Genomic DNA, 16,291 nt, shown 5'->3' on the forward strand with positions numbered 1-16,291 from the left:
AGTTTCACATTTAAAATGTAGATAGCCTATGTATTTTATTTATTTTTTCCTTCTCAGACACAAGGATTATGAGAGTGTGTGTTCAACCTGTCTTGCTGTAAATTTGGTCAACATGGAGTATAAAAGTATACCACGACATAGCGTTAGTTTTTAATCTTTTAAAACTTTTAAAGGTGTTAAACACTTCGCATTTTCTACCGTCAGAGGGCGCTCAGTCCAAATGGGGGCAGTTTTTATTTCAGACAATGGGGTCAAACCTGCTAGCTAGCTAGTCAACAACACACCTGACGTTACTCCAGGAAACGTACTTCCTGTTTGATGATTTATTCATATTTCCGCGTGAATAAAGCCCTTTAACCGTGGACTGAGATGACGGAACAATAACGACCTCTGTCATTTAACATCTAGACCAGCTGCCCGTGGTCACGTTTTAGCCGACTAGCTATCTATCTAACACTAACGTGAACTGTTAGCTCGGTTGCTAACAGCTGTCATGCTCAACGTCAGCACAGAGATGAACCCGCTGAAGACAAACTGATCACGGCTCAGCTTTCACCCCACTGAACGACAAGCTGCTAGTAAAACATCCACTTTATGAGGGAGTCACCTGGAGATACATCACCGCTGCTCCTACAATGAGGAGGCTGACGAAGAAGAAGGCTCTGACTCTGGTGAAGGAGTTGGACGCTTTCCCCAAAGTTCCCGAGAGCTATGTGGAGTCCACAGCCAGTGGAGGGACAGGTGACACCACACAGCCAGATGTAGCCTTCCATTACTGCATGTCGTTACACTGTGAAAATAATCTCATTTACTCATTTTTCAAGTTTTGCAGGAAAAACAAAAACAAAAATCACCAAAAGTGTAACATATGACATTTATTGATCATTTCACTCAAAAAGTATGTAACAAAGGATGGCTATTGGCATAGTAATAACACTGTGTGTAAATTATGTAACTTAGGAGAAATAAATGACTTTGGTGACACTTAATTTCTACAAGTATCATGAGCATTAATGTTACTTCAAAGTGTCATTAATGTTTATGACACGCTCATGTCTCTCTTATGTAGACACCTTCAAAATAAAGTGTTACCATATCTTGCTTAAGTCACAAAAGAATGTTCAAAAAATTGTCAAAACCACATTTTATTTTGACTTAGGCATAATAAATCCGCTTAAGTCACACACTTAAAGGCCATTATCTTAAAGGGGTAAAATCACATGATCTGATCAACTGAGGATGTAGGTGATTTTACCAAAGGTGGCGGGCGTCACGAGGAGATGATTTAGGCAAAAAAAAAAAACAATTTTGACAAAAAATGACATAGGTGATTATTTTAACAGTGTGATGATATACAACCCTCCTGTTGATACGTTCCGCTCTGGCCAGCAGTCATGTTAAATTTGGCTACTATTTATGTTTATTTTCAATTTACAGTATCCTGAGTTCTTGTTTCAAATATATTTATCGTGAAGCATTATTCAGGGTGATGAACAGGTTGATGTTCATCTTCACTACTAGACTCCTACACTATGAGCTAGACTTATATTCTCCAGAAACTAAAGTATTTCAATGTCACTATGTAAACCTTGAGTTAAGAAAATGTTCAGGACAACAATATAAAAGGAATATTATTTTGAATTCTTCTTTTTTGTAGTACGTTATTTATGAATGTGTCAATTTTTCCAACATCAAAAACAAACATACAAATATACAGCAATACAAAGAGAATAATAATCATCATAATGATTTTAAAAAAGAAAGATAGAAAGGGTGCATGTACAATTCAGTCTTCACAGCAATTATAATGTCAGTGAGTAGGGTAATATGTCAGAAATGGGATCACTGGAGCCTCGATCATGTGAGGTGTAGGAAGATGGACCCAATACGCAGGGTAGAAAACTTAAAATTGTTGCGACCGAACAGGACACCACAGTAAAGGACATATTGATAAATTGAATACCCAGGTTGAGATCTCTCCAGCGTGACATGTTCAACAAACAGCCTCCAGATGTTAAGTCACTGTGGGTGTACACCAGACCGGGTATAAGAAATTTCTTCAAGGTATAGGCAGGAAACAATGTAATAAGCCATTTATTGTTATGTATTTCTTTTAATGTCTTTTCTCTTTAATTTAAGGTTACTTCAAAGTTTCTTTCTTTTCAAGTACTCCATAACAATGTAACAATACTCCTGCCAGAGGGAGTAACTTTAATTATAATAACTCATCTTTTTTTTTAACAATATTTTTTATTGAAGTTTCAAGTGCATATCAAACTTTTTGTCAAATGTACAAACATTTTCATTCATATCCCCTCGAACATACATTCATTCACACAGACAAAGAAAATGAGTAAATAAAATGGACAGTGACAACAAACATCAGACTAATGGAAAATAAGTACTAAAATGAAATAAATAAGACTAAAATAAATTAATAATAAAAAATAAATAAATAAATAAAAAAAATAAAATAAAAGGCAGGATCATTTCATAACCTGTTGTTCAGTCAGTGTTATCCGTTTCATTGGTCAGGAATGACAAATTCCCAAATCCAAGCAAACTCCTCCTGTTTACCTTTAACAATGTATGTCAATCTCTCCAGTCCAAGACAAGTCATCAACTCCTTCTTCCATATTGCCATTAATGGTGATTCTACATTTTTCCAATATAGTGCAATCACTCTCCTTGCATGGAGAAGTCCAAAGTCAATCATTTTTGATTTCCTCGTTGTTCTGATGGAGTCCTTGGGATATATTCTGAGTATACAGACTGTTGACGTCAATGGAATGTTACACTTAACCATCCGTGATAAACATTTATCAACATTTTCCCAAAATACCAAAATCTTAGGGCATTCCCATAGGCAGTGAATCAGAGTTCCCTTTTCAGTCAGACATTTAACACAAACATCAGGGATGTTAGGAGAGATATGATGAAGTTTTGCAGGGGTTATATAAACCCTCATCAACCACTGATACTGAATCAATTTTAATCTTGTGTTAATTGAGTTATTTTGTGCTTTTAGACATGCTCTCCCCCAGTCTTCTTCACTAATATCTTCTCGTGTGTCTGTTCTCCAAGCATTTAATTTATCTAATGCTGATTCTGTCGAATACTCCGCTAAAAGGTTATAGAATCTAGATATGTGTTTTTTACCATTCAAATTATTAATCACTATTTCCTCAATAATTGATAGTGGGGGTGTGGCCATGAATGTCTCATGTTTTTATGATATAAAAGTTCTTAATTGCAATAATAACTCATCTTAATACTCTCTCCAGTGTCTCTGATAGCATTCACTCTCATGGCGATCCTCGCCTTCCTGGAGTTCTTTGTGTACAGAGACACATGGATGAAGTATGAGTATGAGGTGGACAAAGACTTCAGCAGGTGAGAGATAACAACATGCTTTTTACTTTAATTATTGTTCTTTAACATGGTGTATTTGCTTGGTATGTTTCCTTACTGCATCTGCTTTTCACTTACAGTAAGCTGAGGATAAATGTGGACATGACAGTGGCCATGAGATGCCAATGTAAGTACCAAAAAGCATTTTGTTTGTGTTTCAACTCTTCAGTCATATTTCATTGAGAAAGGTGTCATGTTTTTTTTTTTTTTTTTTTTAACCTTGTATGCAGATATAGGTGCAGATGTCCTGGATCTGGCCGAAAACATGGTTGCTTCTGATGGCCTCAAATATGAACCAGTGAGTATGAGCGCCTTCAGTGTGCAAGTTTATTTACTGTACAGGAAAAATGGAAATAATTAATTAATGAAAAATGCATTACAACTGGTTTTTGTCATTTTAGGTCAGCTTTGAGCTCCCTCCAGAGAGAAGACTATGGCACATGTAAGATTCAAGTTAACTTACAGTTACAACTGTCAAAACCTATTTATGAACACTTCCTAAATGGATACGGTGGCACTTTCATTATTTATTATTTACCTTACATTTATAGATAAAAAAAAACACTTTTAACTTGCTATCAGACTTGGATTTAAAGGAGCATCTGCTCACTCAAACCTGTCAAGTCTTGCTTTGAAAAAGGTCTCTGACCAAAAGCTTTAAAGAAGATTTTTGCATGGATTTGAGTGTGCAGAGGCTCCTTTAATTAAGATACATTGCAGTCCTCATTTAGTGGCACAAACATTATAGTCTCATAGCCTTCATACAGTTTTTTTTTTAAATCAGCAGACTATTGAGTACATTCATTTTACCTGATTTGTAGAGAGCAAACAAGCTGAGTAAAGCCTACATTTTAAAACCCTCTTTTTCTAAAATTTGAATTGGTCTCATCTCTACAATTTTTTGTTTCCTTTATTTGTCTTTCCCTCCCTGTCAGGACACTTCTGCACATCCAGGAGCGTCTGAGAGTGGAGCACGCTCTCCAGGATGTACTCTTCAAGGCTGCATTAAAAGAAGCTCCACCCGATCAGTCCCAAAGGTAGACGGTCCTCAAGATAAGCTCTTTTCTCTTTAGAATCGAGACATGGTTGAAACTGTGATTGCAAGGATAAAGCGGGACGTGTTCAAACCTCCCATACAACCTGTGATAAATGTGTTGCTCCTTTTCCCCACAGTGAGGACAGCACCATTAACCTTAGTGCCTGCAGGATACATGGACACCTGTATGTCAACAAGGTGGCAGGAAATTTCCATGTTACAGTTGGCAAGTATGTATCTACATGACTGTAAAACATATAAATTAAACACTTTGCAGAGGCTGGCTGACCTCTGACCTTTTCACCCCCGCACAGGTCCATACCACATCCCAGAGGCCACGCCCATCTAGCGGCGCTTGTTAGCCATGACTGTGAGTGTTTTAACTCTTTGGCAAAACTTTGTTGCACACGTTGTTATTGTGACACATGAAATAAACCAGTTGTACGTACATGATGATGATTATTCATTTCTTTGATTTGTCGTTGTGCCACAGCTTATAATTTTTCTCACCGCATTGACCACCTGTCCTTTGGAGAAATGGTTCCTGGGATTATCAGCCCTCTGGATGCCACAGAGAAAGTCTCTGTTGAATGTACGTCTGTGTTGTCAAACATGAATACATTTTTATCGGAATTTATATCGAATAACATTTAAGTATATATATATAGTATAAGAATATATATATATATATATATATATATATATATATATTTATTTTTTTTATTTTTTTTTAAATACTCCTATGAGGTGAAAAAAGACCCTGAAATAAATACATGTAAATGTATAAACTAGTCATATAGTTCAGTAAATAAATACATTTCTATTTTATGAAAAAATGCTTTTTCACTACTTTTTCACTACTAATTTATTTATACATTTATTGTCTTGTTTATTTAAGAATGTATTTCGTAGCCACATTAACTTATTTCCTAGAAGTATTTATGTATTTATTTGTTTATTTAATATGTTCTAAACGGCAAAACATAAATGTAAGCCTTCTTGATATGCACACTTTGTTTCACTGAGCTAACAGATATTTTTTTTGTTATTATCTGCAGCTAACCACATGTTTCAGTACTTTATCACTATTGTACCCACTAAACTGAACACCTATAAGGTCTCTGCAGAAACACATCAGTACTCAGTCACTGAGCGGGTAGGTTTGCATTTATTACACATTTGTATATTTGTGTACAGTAGAGTGCTCTGCATCATTATGGTGAATGTGTTTGTATTCCTCTTCATCCTCTGCAGGAGCGAGTGATAAACCACGCTGCAGGCAGCCACGGAGTCTCAGGGATCTTTATGAAATACGATATCAGCTCACTAATGGTCAAAGTCACCGAGCAGCACATGCCTCTCTGGCAGTTTCTTGTCAGACTCTGTGGCATCATCGGAGGCATTTTCTCCACAACAGGTACATAAACCCTCACAGAAACATCCGTAGCGTGCCAAATGCATTTTTACAGGAACCCACCGGAGCTTTTATCATGTTTTTAGCCCTTAGTTTGAATGCTGACTGCTAAATTGCTGCGGCTTGTTTTCAAAATTCTTTCCTGGCCTCCAGGCAGCCATTGGGTGCTTTTAATTTATCATGTATTATTAGTGTGAAAATGAACTCACAGAGACTATAAATGTGGAAAATATAAGTAATTCATCACACAGAACCTTTTTAGCCTTGTTTATATGTTTGTCAAATTAATGTTATTCTTGCATGGTAATGCAGTTGTGAGCAGCGACAGTTTTAAAAAATCTTTAACCAATTTTAAATCCAGAGCGGCCAGGCAGTTACATATATCACAGCAGGTACGCTCTTTTAGAGGCATCGTACACGCCCAAAGCCCCATTTGCTTACCATGTAAAGGCTTTTACTGTTATTTATTCGTGTCATCTATTCCATCAAATCATCTTTTTTTCAACTGAATTGCCAGGTGTTCTCACAGAATGATTTAAGAAAATGGGAGGAGATGATGAATGTTTTGTCATTAACGGCCCCAAAGATGACAGTTACTGGCAAGCTCCAAGTTTAAATTGAAGAATAACTCTGCTTGTGAGGGTGGACATCCAGTCTTTAAAAGACTTCTGCTTAGAGAAACACACATATTCTCTGTTATACTGGCTAATACTGGTCATTGGCTAAGATAACCAGGATCCTTCTCCACATGCAGGCATGCTCCATGGTGTGGTAGGATTCTTGGTTGATGTTATTTGCTGCCGTTTCCAGATGGGAATCTATAAACATCTGAAGGTAATCCAATAATGTCACCATCAACCTTGTAAACACAATTCATTTTTATCTAACTCAAAGCTATTTGGAAAATGGCAAGTGCATTTTTTTTTTTTACTGTGATCATTATACATTTTTCTGGTCTTCTTTCTTAGGAGGCTCCTCTGGATGTGCAGCCAAACAGTGAAACCTCGATTCCTACAGAAAATGACGCTCAACAGTCCGAGTCCCTATGAGTCAGCTGCAGCCGACTGTCAGCTCACCATCTCTGCCTAATCTTCAGACAGCAACGAGATGCTGGGAACATGTTTACAAGTTGTTTTATTTTGGAATTTGTCCTTGCATTGGTCACAAATGTGTAAATATTGGTACCATTTTTAAAAACATTTTTTATTGGGTGGGTGTAAGATTCAGACCTGACTGTTCATCCACCTGTGAAGGGTTATAATCAATACCTCCACTAATTATCCGTCACTTTGTCTGGAAAGCTGCAGCAGGAGGACTGAACAGCCGTCTCAACACTAATTATTTACATCATTATTGTGGATCGGGGTTCATTAAATAGATGGTACCTGGTGTTGGAGCGCCCATGTAACACCCACACAGGTGTTCTCTTAGTTCAGCTAGTTAATTAGACTTGTTCTCAGGGTTATGTGGTTGTATGTGAGCTTGATTGACATGTTTTAGCAGATTTAACATGTAATTTGGATCCTTTGGTGTAGTTTGGAGACTTCAGGAAACTCTGCTCAACCTCGAGTTGAAAAGAGGCCTAATCAGTGACAATAAAGAAGAAACCTGTGTGGGTGTGCTGGGCTGCTGAAGAGGAATTGTGTGGAAATGCTACAAGGGTTTTAACTGGTTCCACAAGTGTGCCTGTGTTTAAATGACTGTTGCAAATATAAGGCTGATTTGTTCAATAAAACCCACTTCAAGTTACTGTGGATCCACCAATAATAAGTATTGTTTCTGATCATTGATAATTATCATTAATGAGGGCGAGACACTAAAAGAAAAAGAAAATAAATGTACAAAATAAATAATTTTATATTTTATAAATATAACCTTTATATAATACCTTGTTTCCACAATCAAACATTCATCATGAACTTTCAATACAAGAAATAATTGTCTTAATGCAAGTAGTCACCTGGAGGTCTTTCATGGTTACGTTTCTTAATTAAAATTAATTCCATATTCAACCTAATGTGTTGTTAATTGTTTATTGTCACCAAACAAATAACTAAACACTAATTAAACAAAAAATATAATATAAAATATAATAAAAATGTCTCTAGTTGATTACTTTCATTAAGACAACTTTTTTAAGGCCTTAAAATTTTCTAAACATTTTGGATATTTTATAGAATATACTTGAATCTATAAAACCGTTTATTCCATTTTGCTTTGATGAACAAGTAATTATTAGATCTGCTGCAGCTTAATTCCTTATTTTCTCTGATCTTGTGTCAAAGTAAAACAGTCTCTGCAAATGAATATTTTACACCATGTCAAGAGTTTATTTGACAGTATTTCAGAATATCTTTCAGTAAACAAGTTTTTTGTTTTTTAGCAAAATGTAATATATCAGTACTGTCGCATTTCATAAAAATAGTTGTTCACGTCTTTGAAACTACAGTATCAATGATACAGTAAACCATATTTGTAGGAATACAGCTGTACAAGGTGAATAATACACAATTAACACTACACAGTTATACTTGATCTCAATGGGGATTTATGAACGTGCCATCCTTCACAGGTTCCAATAAAGCAGATTTTTTGTTTTTGTATACAAAATCACTCACAGCAGGCAGGGGGACGGCCTGGACGGAGACAGAGGGCTGGATGACGTATTCTTTCACCTTTTCTGAACTGTGACATTTGTAGATACAGTAAACACATTTCTACAGCCTAACGGCATGTTCTCATGCTCCTCGCTAACACTTGAACCACAGTTGTATTCAACCTCTCAGGTCTTACTGGTGTCCCAGTCTGCAGGTGCATTGTCTTGCAAAAAGCAGCAAACCAGTAGGCCAATACCAGTTTACAAGTACAGCTTGGATGTGCCATCGTGCTGCAATCAGTCAAATTGTCACAATGCATTGTGATTCTTTTTTTAAAAACTCATCTGATCCTCCAGCACTCAAAAGCTCTGGTGATTTAATTTTTAATGAGAGCAAACATCTTGTTGAGAGAAATGGATGATATCAAAATGGAGAAATGCGAGAGGGTAGTGACTTCGTCTCGTCTTGGTTTAATAGCAGCATGCCTCTACTCTGTGTCTGTATCAAAACTTTGTGATCAAACACATGTTCTGATTTGTGTTTCACAGATCATCTAAAGTCTTGGGGTTCAGATTCAGCGAGCATTGGTTCTGCCTGCTTAAAATTCCTTTTCCTTAAAGATAGACAAATAAAGCTGTAACAAGACTCATCTGAAACAATAGAAACCACGGTCCACCGTGATAATGACCCTGTCTGGATAAACGTTCACAGCGCCACTCTCCCAGATGGCTCTAAGAAGAGGATTTAATGCTACAGGCTACATTTGATCCCCTTTTAAGCACTAGGGGACAAGGGCAATCATTGACATTGATAAGAGTGCATCAAGATAACTGTATATATACTGCTTGGTGTTAGGTCAGAAGAAAGAAACAGGCTCCACAACTCAACAGTTTTGCTGATATGTGTGCATGGTCATTAACATCTGTTTTGCATTCAGTTCCCGAAACAAAGCACAACAGCAACAGCTCTGCATTAGTTTGAGTAAGGCACTCCGCCCCACCTCATAACCATCGGCCTCCTCTTCCCCACACCGATGCCCCTCTCCCACAGTGATGTGGTACACTTAGCACAGTAAAAGGCATAGAAATGGGAAATATAGACTGGACAAAATTCTTCCGTTGAGCATTAAATGAATACAACACGGCTTATTAATTCTGCACAATGACTGCATGGTTGACTTGTGATCAAGTTGTGTACATAACTCAGAACAATATTATGATTTCTTACTAAGCCAACTGTTTTCAGTCACTTAAAAGTTCAATTTGCTGAAAATAAAAAAAAATCTTTTTATCTCACATGAGTACCAACAGGTCAGCTCCGCAGAGGATATCTTCTCTATATTCTACCTCTAAAAGACATGTGAGTCCCTGTATAAAGACATGGTGGTTTATATCCACGCACACGACCGCTGCCTCCCTCAGCAGTCTGGGTTTGGTGACTTGCACAGTCTTTGATATGTAGTAACAGACGAGGCCATGGAAATAGTGATCCTAAAATACTGTCCTGGTGTTTTTTTCTCTTTTCTTTACAATGTATCTAACTACAACACTGCCTCAAAAACACCAACAGGTATGTTTTTGAGATTACCAAATGTACATATTGTTCACATCTTTACATTTACAGTATATGATATATCGGTAGGCATGTGAGATCTAACATATGTCGGGTTAACCAGGCTGTCACTTGGGTCGGTGCCATGTCCTCCAGAAGTGTCAGTGTCACCGCCTCCCTCTGACAGATTTTGTAGTCTCACTCTTCCCGCTGCACAGAGAAAATGGAGCAAAAGTAAATCTCTTGACTGCACATATGTCTCTCTCCTGCGAGGAACCTTGTTCCATCTGAGGTTACGTTGCACTAACCAATCTGAGCCAGATACGGTCGAGCAGTTAAAGGTACGTGTCGAAAGCACAGCTCCACTTCGAATCAGTTGCTCCATCTGTGATCAAAACATTAGCTGTCGCATCTGAGGGTCCAAAATGCCAACATATTGAGCAGTCCCCATCAGTTTTATACTGTATGTTACAATAGCTGTGAAAGTTCCTCTGGTTTTTAAGGTGGTGGGTGTAATAATTATCTTGTAAGAACAAATGAAACATAAAATATGATCTTAGAAGGAGATGGAGAAGAAAACAGGACAGAAAGAGAGGGTGAGGGAGATTTACTGATTTTCTCAGACATCCGATGGTGAACTGAATGAGGAGCCAGACAGTGTGATCCGGTCCAAACCAGCGGGATCCATTCTACCTGCTTACTGTGGAGGTCCAGGACCTCAGGGTGCCAGGCAGTTTGTCAGACCCAGGGACGTTCCAGGGCCCAGGGGAGGCCGCTGCACTCCTCGCTGGAGGATCTTCCAAGGTTTTAGAGGGGCAGCACAGCCCACTGTGGCCACTGGCCCGCTCATCTTCTCTGGGAAACAGACCTCTGGACACCAGCCTCTCCTGGAGGCTGACATGTCCATCTCCACTGCCGAGAGAGGCTCCATTCAAATTCACACTCACATATTGGTCCCAGGGCCAGACAGTGCTCATTGCCTGTGTGTGCAGGCCCTTTCTCTCACAGCAGGGGGAGCAAGTTTCCCTCTGCCTCTCTCTTCTTTCAACGGACCTCCCCAGGACAGCTTTGGGAGGCAAAGCCCGAGACTGTCTGTCGCCTGGTCCACAGTCCAACTCTCCAGACCCCTGAGGGGTTCCCTGCCCCCTGATGATGCACTTCTGCTGGGTGGACCTGCCACCTGTAGCCCCTCTAATGGAGCTGTGGTCTGTCAGCTGTGGAGCTTTGTCTGCCATGCACACTGTGGCCTCTAGAGGGAGCTGATGAGGGGAGTCTGGGGCTGAGGCTGGATGGGATGAGAGCAATGGATTTGGGTAGGGTTCGAGGGTCACTTCCTGCAGGGCAGAGTGGGCTGTAGAAAAGGAATCCCAGGGGCCGGCACAGTCTGTCAGGGAAGAAGAAAACACGCTCAGGTGGGCTGAAAGAAAAGCAGAATGACACAAAGTGGCATGCACATGCACACAGAGAGAATAAAGAGAGAAAGAAAGCAGAAAGATGTGTACACAATAAGACAATTAAACACCACATCCTAATATAATTTCAGTCAAATCTGCATGCAAATGTGTGTGAGAATCTCACACCTGACCATGTAGGCCTCTACAGCTAAAGTCTAATCTACATGGCTTCTACAAAAACAGACATGAGGGACAGGATTCATTCAGTGCTTGAACAGTTATCATATTTGTAGTTGTGTGACAGACTGATCCTGAGCAGATTGATTTCACGCAGTCTACTTCACAGCCCTCTTCAGGATGATACAATTTCATCTTGAGGGTCACTTCAAACCATATTGCTCTCTTACTACAAAAGCACCCACACATACACACACACACACACACACACACACTTACACGCACACACGTGCAGCTGCTATTTTCCCATGCATGCAACTCATACTCATGCATATCCAAAATGCATGCCGAACGCTTCACTGCACACACAGATTAATCAGAATGGAGAAAGAGAGACATGCAGTTTTTCACAAACCGTGTCTTTAGAGTGGCCCATTAGGAAGAAATAGGGGGAGCTTAGTGTGTCACCTTTCATGCACATGGAGAGGTTGGAAGGTACCATTCCTGAGGGAAGGCAAGTAAAAGCCTATACCAATCATTAGACTTAAAGCAGAGGGGTTAAAACACACGGAGGCTAATGAGTAGGTTGTTATTATTCTATTGTTTGATCAAAGTTTTACACATAAAGACAAGTTTAATTTCAAACAATAGTATAGAGGACTGCAGAGCAAGGAGTAAAATGCAGAAAGATTTGAATGCATGTTAATATGTTCTTGAGTAAATATGTAGCATTTGCAAGAATAAGTCATTCTGGTTAAAGAATAGTAATGCTGAACCGGAAACAATGAATCTCTATTATGACAGTGAGAAAGAGATCAGGTCAGAGAATAAGGAGAGCTGGATGTTAAGAGACTTTACTTTGTGCGAGGGAAACCCACCATATTCTGGCACCTGTCCCGTGCCTCGCTTCAGCAGCAGCCTGACCCGCCTGCCTCCCGCCTTGATGAGTTCAATGGCGCGGGCGTGAGTCATGTCGCGAGTGCTGTCCCCGTTAATCTCTATGATCTGATCCCCTACCTGGAGGAGACACACAGAGGATGGGGTCGATTTCTGTCAGCTTCTGTTTATCCACAGGAAGTTGACTCTTCTACACATACACAGTCTTCTGCTGCTGAGCGGCTTCACCGGGGCAACTGGGGAATAAGTGCCATTAAGTGACTTTTTCAAGTGCACCTCAACAGGAGTTGTTGAGGGTGAGCAGAGGGTTACTCAGTCAGTGAGTTGAGATGCACTTATACTTACTCTCCCCTTTCCTAACCTATAAGCTATTTCTGCTCTGTGAAGAAGATGGAAAGAAATGCATGTTGCAGAAGTCTATGTCGTCTTTGTTTGGTATCTGTGCTGTATGACATTTTACACCATCATTAAATTCTGTGAAACAAATATCACACACGAGCGAGTTTTGTGATATTATTTAAGATGGACATCAAGATGGACAAATAGGCATTATGCTGCTTCTCAGTGCGCGTCTGTGACTGAATTCAATTTTTACATTTCTTTCACAAAACAACAGCTGTTTTCACTGGCAGCAATTCCAGTCATCTTCCAAAGAGCTTTACAACGTTGTCATCTCACCCTCATCCTTCCGTTACGTATGGCAGGACCATCTTCAGCAAGGCGCAACACAAATAGGTCCATCTTGTACTCTCTGCCCCCGCGGATACTGAAGCCAAAACCCTTTGCACTTTTCTCCAGCTCCACCGTGAAGTAATCATAGTCCTGCGAAAAAACAACAGTGTATAACCATTATGCTGAAAACCAACACCCTCCCCACAGTGTGGTGGCATAACTGTATACATTAACGTTTATATGCACACTTCTATTCCACTATGACTCTGAATATGAAAATATTCTGAATTTCAAACAGGTGATGCAAGTCGCATATTCCATTTGGATATTTCAAAAAAGGTCTAAATCAGAATGTGTCAGCATTTTCCCTTTAAGACATCTGGAATATGGCATTATTATTCAGGTTTCTGGGGCATTTCGTTAATCAGACCATGCATGGCTGCAAGTAAACAGGAATACCAGCGTATTATATTAACTTTCATTAGCCATGTAAATAGCTGTGTAGGAATATTGTCTTGATCTAAAATTTTGTGCATGCAACTTGTTGATCTGTACCTGTGGTCTGAAGTCAGGAGGGAGCCCCAGAGGGAACTGTGCAGCTGCAGGGTGCTGTCTGAAGTCCAGCATACCAGGCGGGTGTCTGTAGTCCAGCGTTGGCGGCTGTCGGTAATCAGTTACTGGTGGGTGACGATAGTCCACTGGAGGTTGCCTGTAATCAGTGAATGGAGGATGGCGGAAGTCAGGTTTGACGTCCTGTCTGGCTTTTACCTCTGACCTGTGACGAAAGAATAAGCAACAATATAAAAGAAGTTTGTGCCATGGTGGAATGAGCACGAAATGCCAGACTGTGCATAACCCTAACCTTGTAGATTTATGTAAAACTTAAGCTTAGTTTGCTGTATAGGGATTACTGTGTGTGTGCAGCTAAGGAGACTCACTGCAAAAAAGAAATATCACTCTCTGTTCTGAAACTTTTATCATGCTCCCACTTGTAAAATGGGCATAAATCCACAGCTCTGGGAGTGCTGCTCTTGATCTGAGACTTGCATGCACCCGTCCATGCATGCGCTCACACTTTCATAGTTTTGACGTAGAAGATGCCCTGATCGCTGGGATCCTGCATTATAGAAGAGATACCTTAAAGTAAATTATTTAGTGACACTGTAAGAGCTAAGTGGTGTTACGCAAGAAAGTAGAAACCAGAGAGAGAGAATGACTGGGACAAAAGTTGTCTGCAGTCACAGGTTTTCTCCTGAACTTACGGCATGTAAGGAGAGGATGGCACACACTCTTCTATATACACAGTCTGACATCTATCGCCTTTGAAAACCCCTTGTTCATCTTCTTCCAGTCGCTCCCCGTGCAGATACAGAGACACACGATGCTTAAAGAATCTTACAAAATGTTGCTGAGTACAAACAAGAACTCATCCTACTCAGCACCTTCTTACCTGCCGTCGTGGAGGTAGAGTTGTGGAGGGAGGCCGGAGTGCTGGGTCACCGGGCTCTGCTGGGTTCCAGCTGGTGCAGGCTGGGAGGCTGCTGGTGCAGGAGGACCAGCCACTGTTTGGCTTGTCTGAGCTGGTGTCTGGCCAGGCTGGGCAGGTGTCTGAGTGGCCGTTTGGCCGGGCTGGGTGCCTCCTTGGCCTGGCTGGGCTACAGGGCTGGGCTGGGTCTGGGGGCTGTGTTTCTGGGTCATGGGGCTCTGCTTCTCTGAGCTGGGGCCAGAATGGGAACCTGGGATGGACAGAAAATAAGACAAGACTTTAACTATTTGGGAAAAAACAAGGGAAACATGCTCATGATGCACCAGACTGCAGTACTGTTGACCAAATGTATGAAATATATTTGAGAAAATTATGAAATATATTTGAGAAACTTCTGAATTATCTGCTTTATAACCTAAAGGGGCTTTATAACCTTTAGCCTTGTTAATGCTCAATATTTGAATTTGGAGTCTCAAATGTCTCAATATCATAAGACACAGCTGTGGTTCTGGCTGAAAGCTAAACAAAAACATCTACAATCTGATTTACTGTTACAATTACTATTGAAGATATAACAAATGTGTTGTGTTCAGTGACTTTTGCAGCAGCAGAGCAGGTGCAGGGCTTTGTGCAGGATCTTAATAAAATATTCCTGTTTTTTGTTCTTTTTGCTGTGGGATCAAAAGAGGTATCAAGTATTATTACTCATCCTATTATCGTACTGAAGTTTAAAATTATGGTATCTTGACAACCTCAGTTCAAGCGTCACCAAAACAGTTTGGGAATACTATTCCTCCTTACTTCATTACTGTACATGAAACTGCCTTTTTATTTTAGAAGCCTAATTCAGGTGTTTAAGGATTTCTTTAGCCAAGTACAATTAATTATAAGACGTAGCAGAGTGACTTCAGGGAGGGGAAACAAGCTGCCACACAAAACTGAAGTGATAACTTTGGTTTCATGTCTCACACACACACACACACACACACACACACACACTCACCCTCCTCTGGTATGATGTGCAGTGTGACTGTTAGCCCAGCATCTTTAATGAGCTTGACAATGTCTGCGTGTGGCATGCTGATGATGGACTGTCCGTTCACAGCCAGGATCCGGTCGCCCACCTTCAGCTTCCCACATCGATCCGCAGGGCTGCCCTCGATGATACGTCCTATTTTATGGGGCACAGCTGGAAACAGGCAATAACAAGGTGACTGTCAATGGCAATTTTAAAGAAAGATGTTGAAACAGCACTGAAAAAAACTCCACTCTGAAGTGGAGAAGATAACATTTAGAATCGTATTACAACATGAGCCTCGTCTGTAGAGGAAAAGTTTCAAACAGAGCAGCTGCTTTTTAAAATTAGAGTACAGATATTGTTATTCCTTATGAAGCAATGCCACTGCACATAAACACTTACATTGTTCAAACCTGATAAGAATGGAACTTTTCACACAGAGAAAAATACAGAAAACTGAGAATTTACACTTCAATATAAAACATTTCTGGACCCCCAAGCAGAGACAATTCTGAGGGACTGCTGAACATGCAGTTACAGCCTGAACTAATGTTTGACATTATAATGACTACTGTATACTAGACCCACTTTTGGGGTATGCATATTCCATATTCAGGGGTATGCAGACACTTTGTAAT

The 16,291-nt window shown here is 39.9% G+C and overlaps 2 protein-coding genes across 2 annotated transcripts in view; one reads left to right on the forward strand and one right to left on the reverse strand.

Moving 5' to 3' along the window:
• Window positions 1–251: 251 nt before the first annotated feature.
• LOC131973907 (endoplasmic reticulum-Golgi intermediate compartment protein 2-like) lies at window positions 252–7,891 on the forward strand. Its single transcript, XM_059336035.1, has 13 exons — window positions 252–741; window positions 3,285–3,393; window positions 3,492–3,538; window positions 3,642–3,709; window positions 3,813–3,853; window positions 4,347–4,448; window positions 4,585–4,677; window positions 4,762–4,817; window positions 4,941–5,039; window positions 5,506–5,603; window positions 5,702–5,864; window positions 6,616–6,695; window positions 6,830–7,891. Exons 1-13 carry the CDS (start codon window positions 636–638, stop codon window positions 6,908–6,910), a joined length of 1,143 nt encoding a protein of 380 aa, XP_059192018.1. The 5' UTR covers window positions 252–635; the 3' UTR covers window positions 6,911–7,891.
• Window positions 7,892–8,168: 277 nt separating this feature from the next.
• The window catches only part of LOC131973906 (membrane-associated guanylate kinase, WW and PDZ domain-containing protein 2-like), a 93,146-nt gene continuing 85,023 nt past the window's right edge, over window positions 8,169–16,291 (reverse strand). Inside the window, exons 17-22 of the mRNA XM_059336034.1 lie at window positions 15,639–15,824; window positions 14,600–14,885; window positions 13,705–13,924; window positions 13,156–13,299; window positions 12,459–12,597; window positions 8,169–11,393 (exon numbers count right to left, since the gene is read on the reverse strand). Of these exons, the coding sequence (XP_059192017.1) occupies window positions 10,699–11,393; window positions 12,459–12,597; window positions 13,156–13,299; window positions 13,705–13,924; window positions 14,600–14,885; window positions 15,639–15,824 (1,670 nt within the window). The 3' untranslated portion in view covers window positions 8,169–10,698. The remainder of the gene's footprint in view (window positions 11,394–12,458; window positions 12,598–13,155; window positions 13,300–13,704; window positions 13,925–14,599; window positions 14,886–15,638; window positions 15,825–16,291) is intronic.

This window comes from Centropristis striata, chromosome 6 (assembly GCF_030273125.1).
Source record: "Centropristis striata isolate RG_2023a ecotype Rhode Island chromosome 6, C.striata_1.0, whole genome shotgun sequence".
In the NCBI taxonomy this organism is placed as follows: domain Eukaryota; kingdom Metazoa; phylum Chordata; class Actinopteri; order Perciformes; family Serranidae; genus Centropristis; species Centropristis striata.

What these genes read in the sequence shown, in the direction of transcription:
- LOC131973907 (XM_059336035.1), top strand. Translation starts at nt 636, where the DNA reads ATGAGGAGGCTGACGAAGAAGAAGGCTCTGACTCTGGTGAAGGAGTTG. An exon ending in GTGGACAAAGACTTCAGCAG is followed by an intron (nt 3,394 to 3,491) that starts GTGAGAGATAAC and finishes TTTCACTTACAG; the next exon opens with TAAGCTGAGGATAAATGTGG. An exon ending in CCACCCGATCAGTCCCAAAG is followed by an intron (nt 4,449 to 4,584) that starts GTAGACGGTCCT and finishes TTTTCCCCACAG; the next exon opens with TGAGGACAGCACCATTAACC.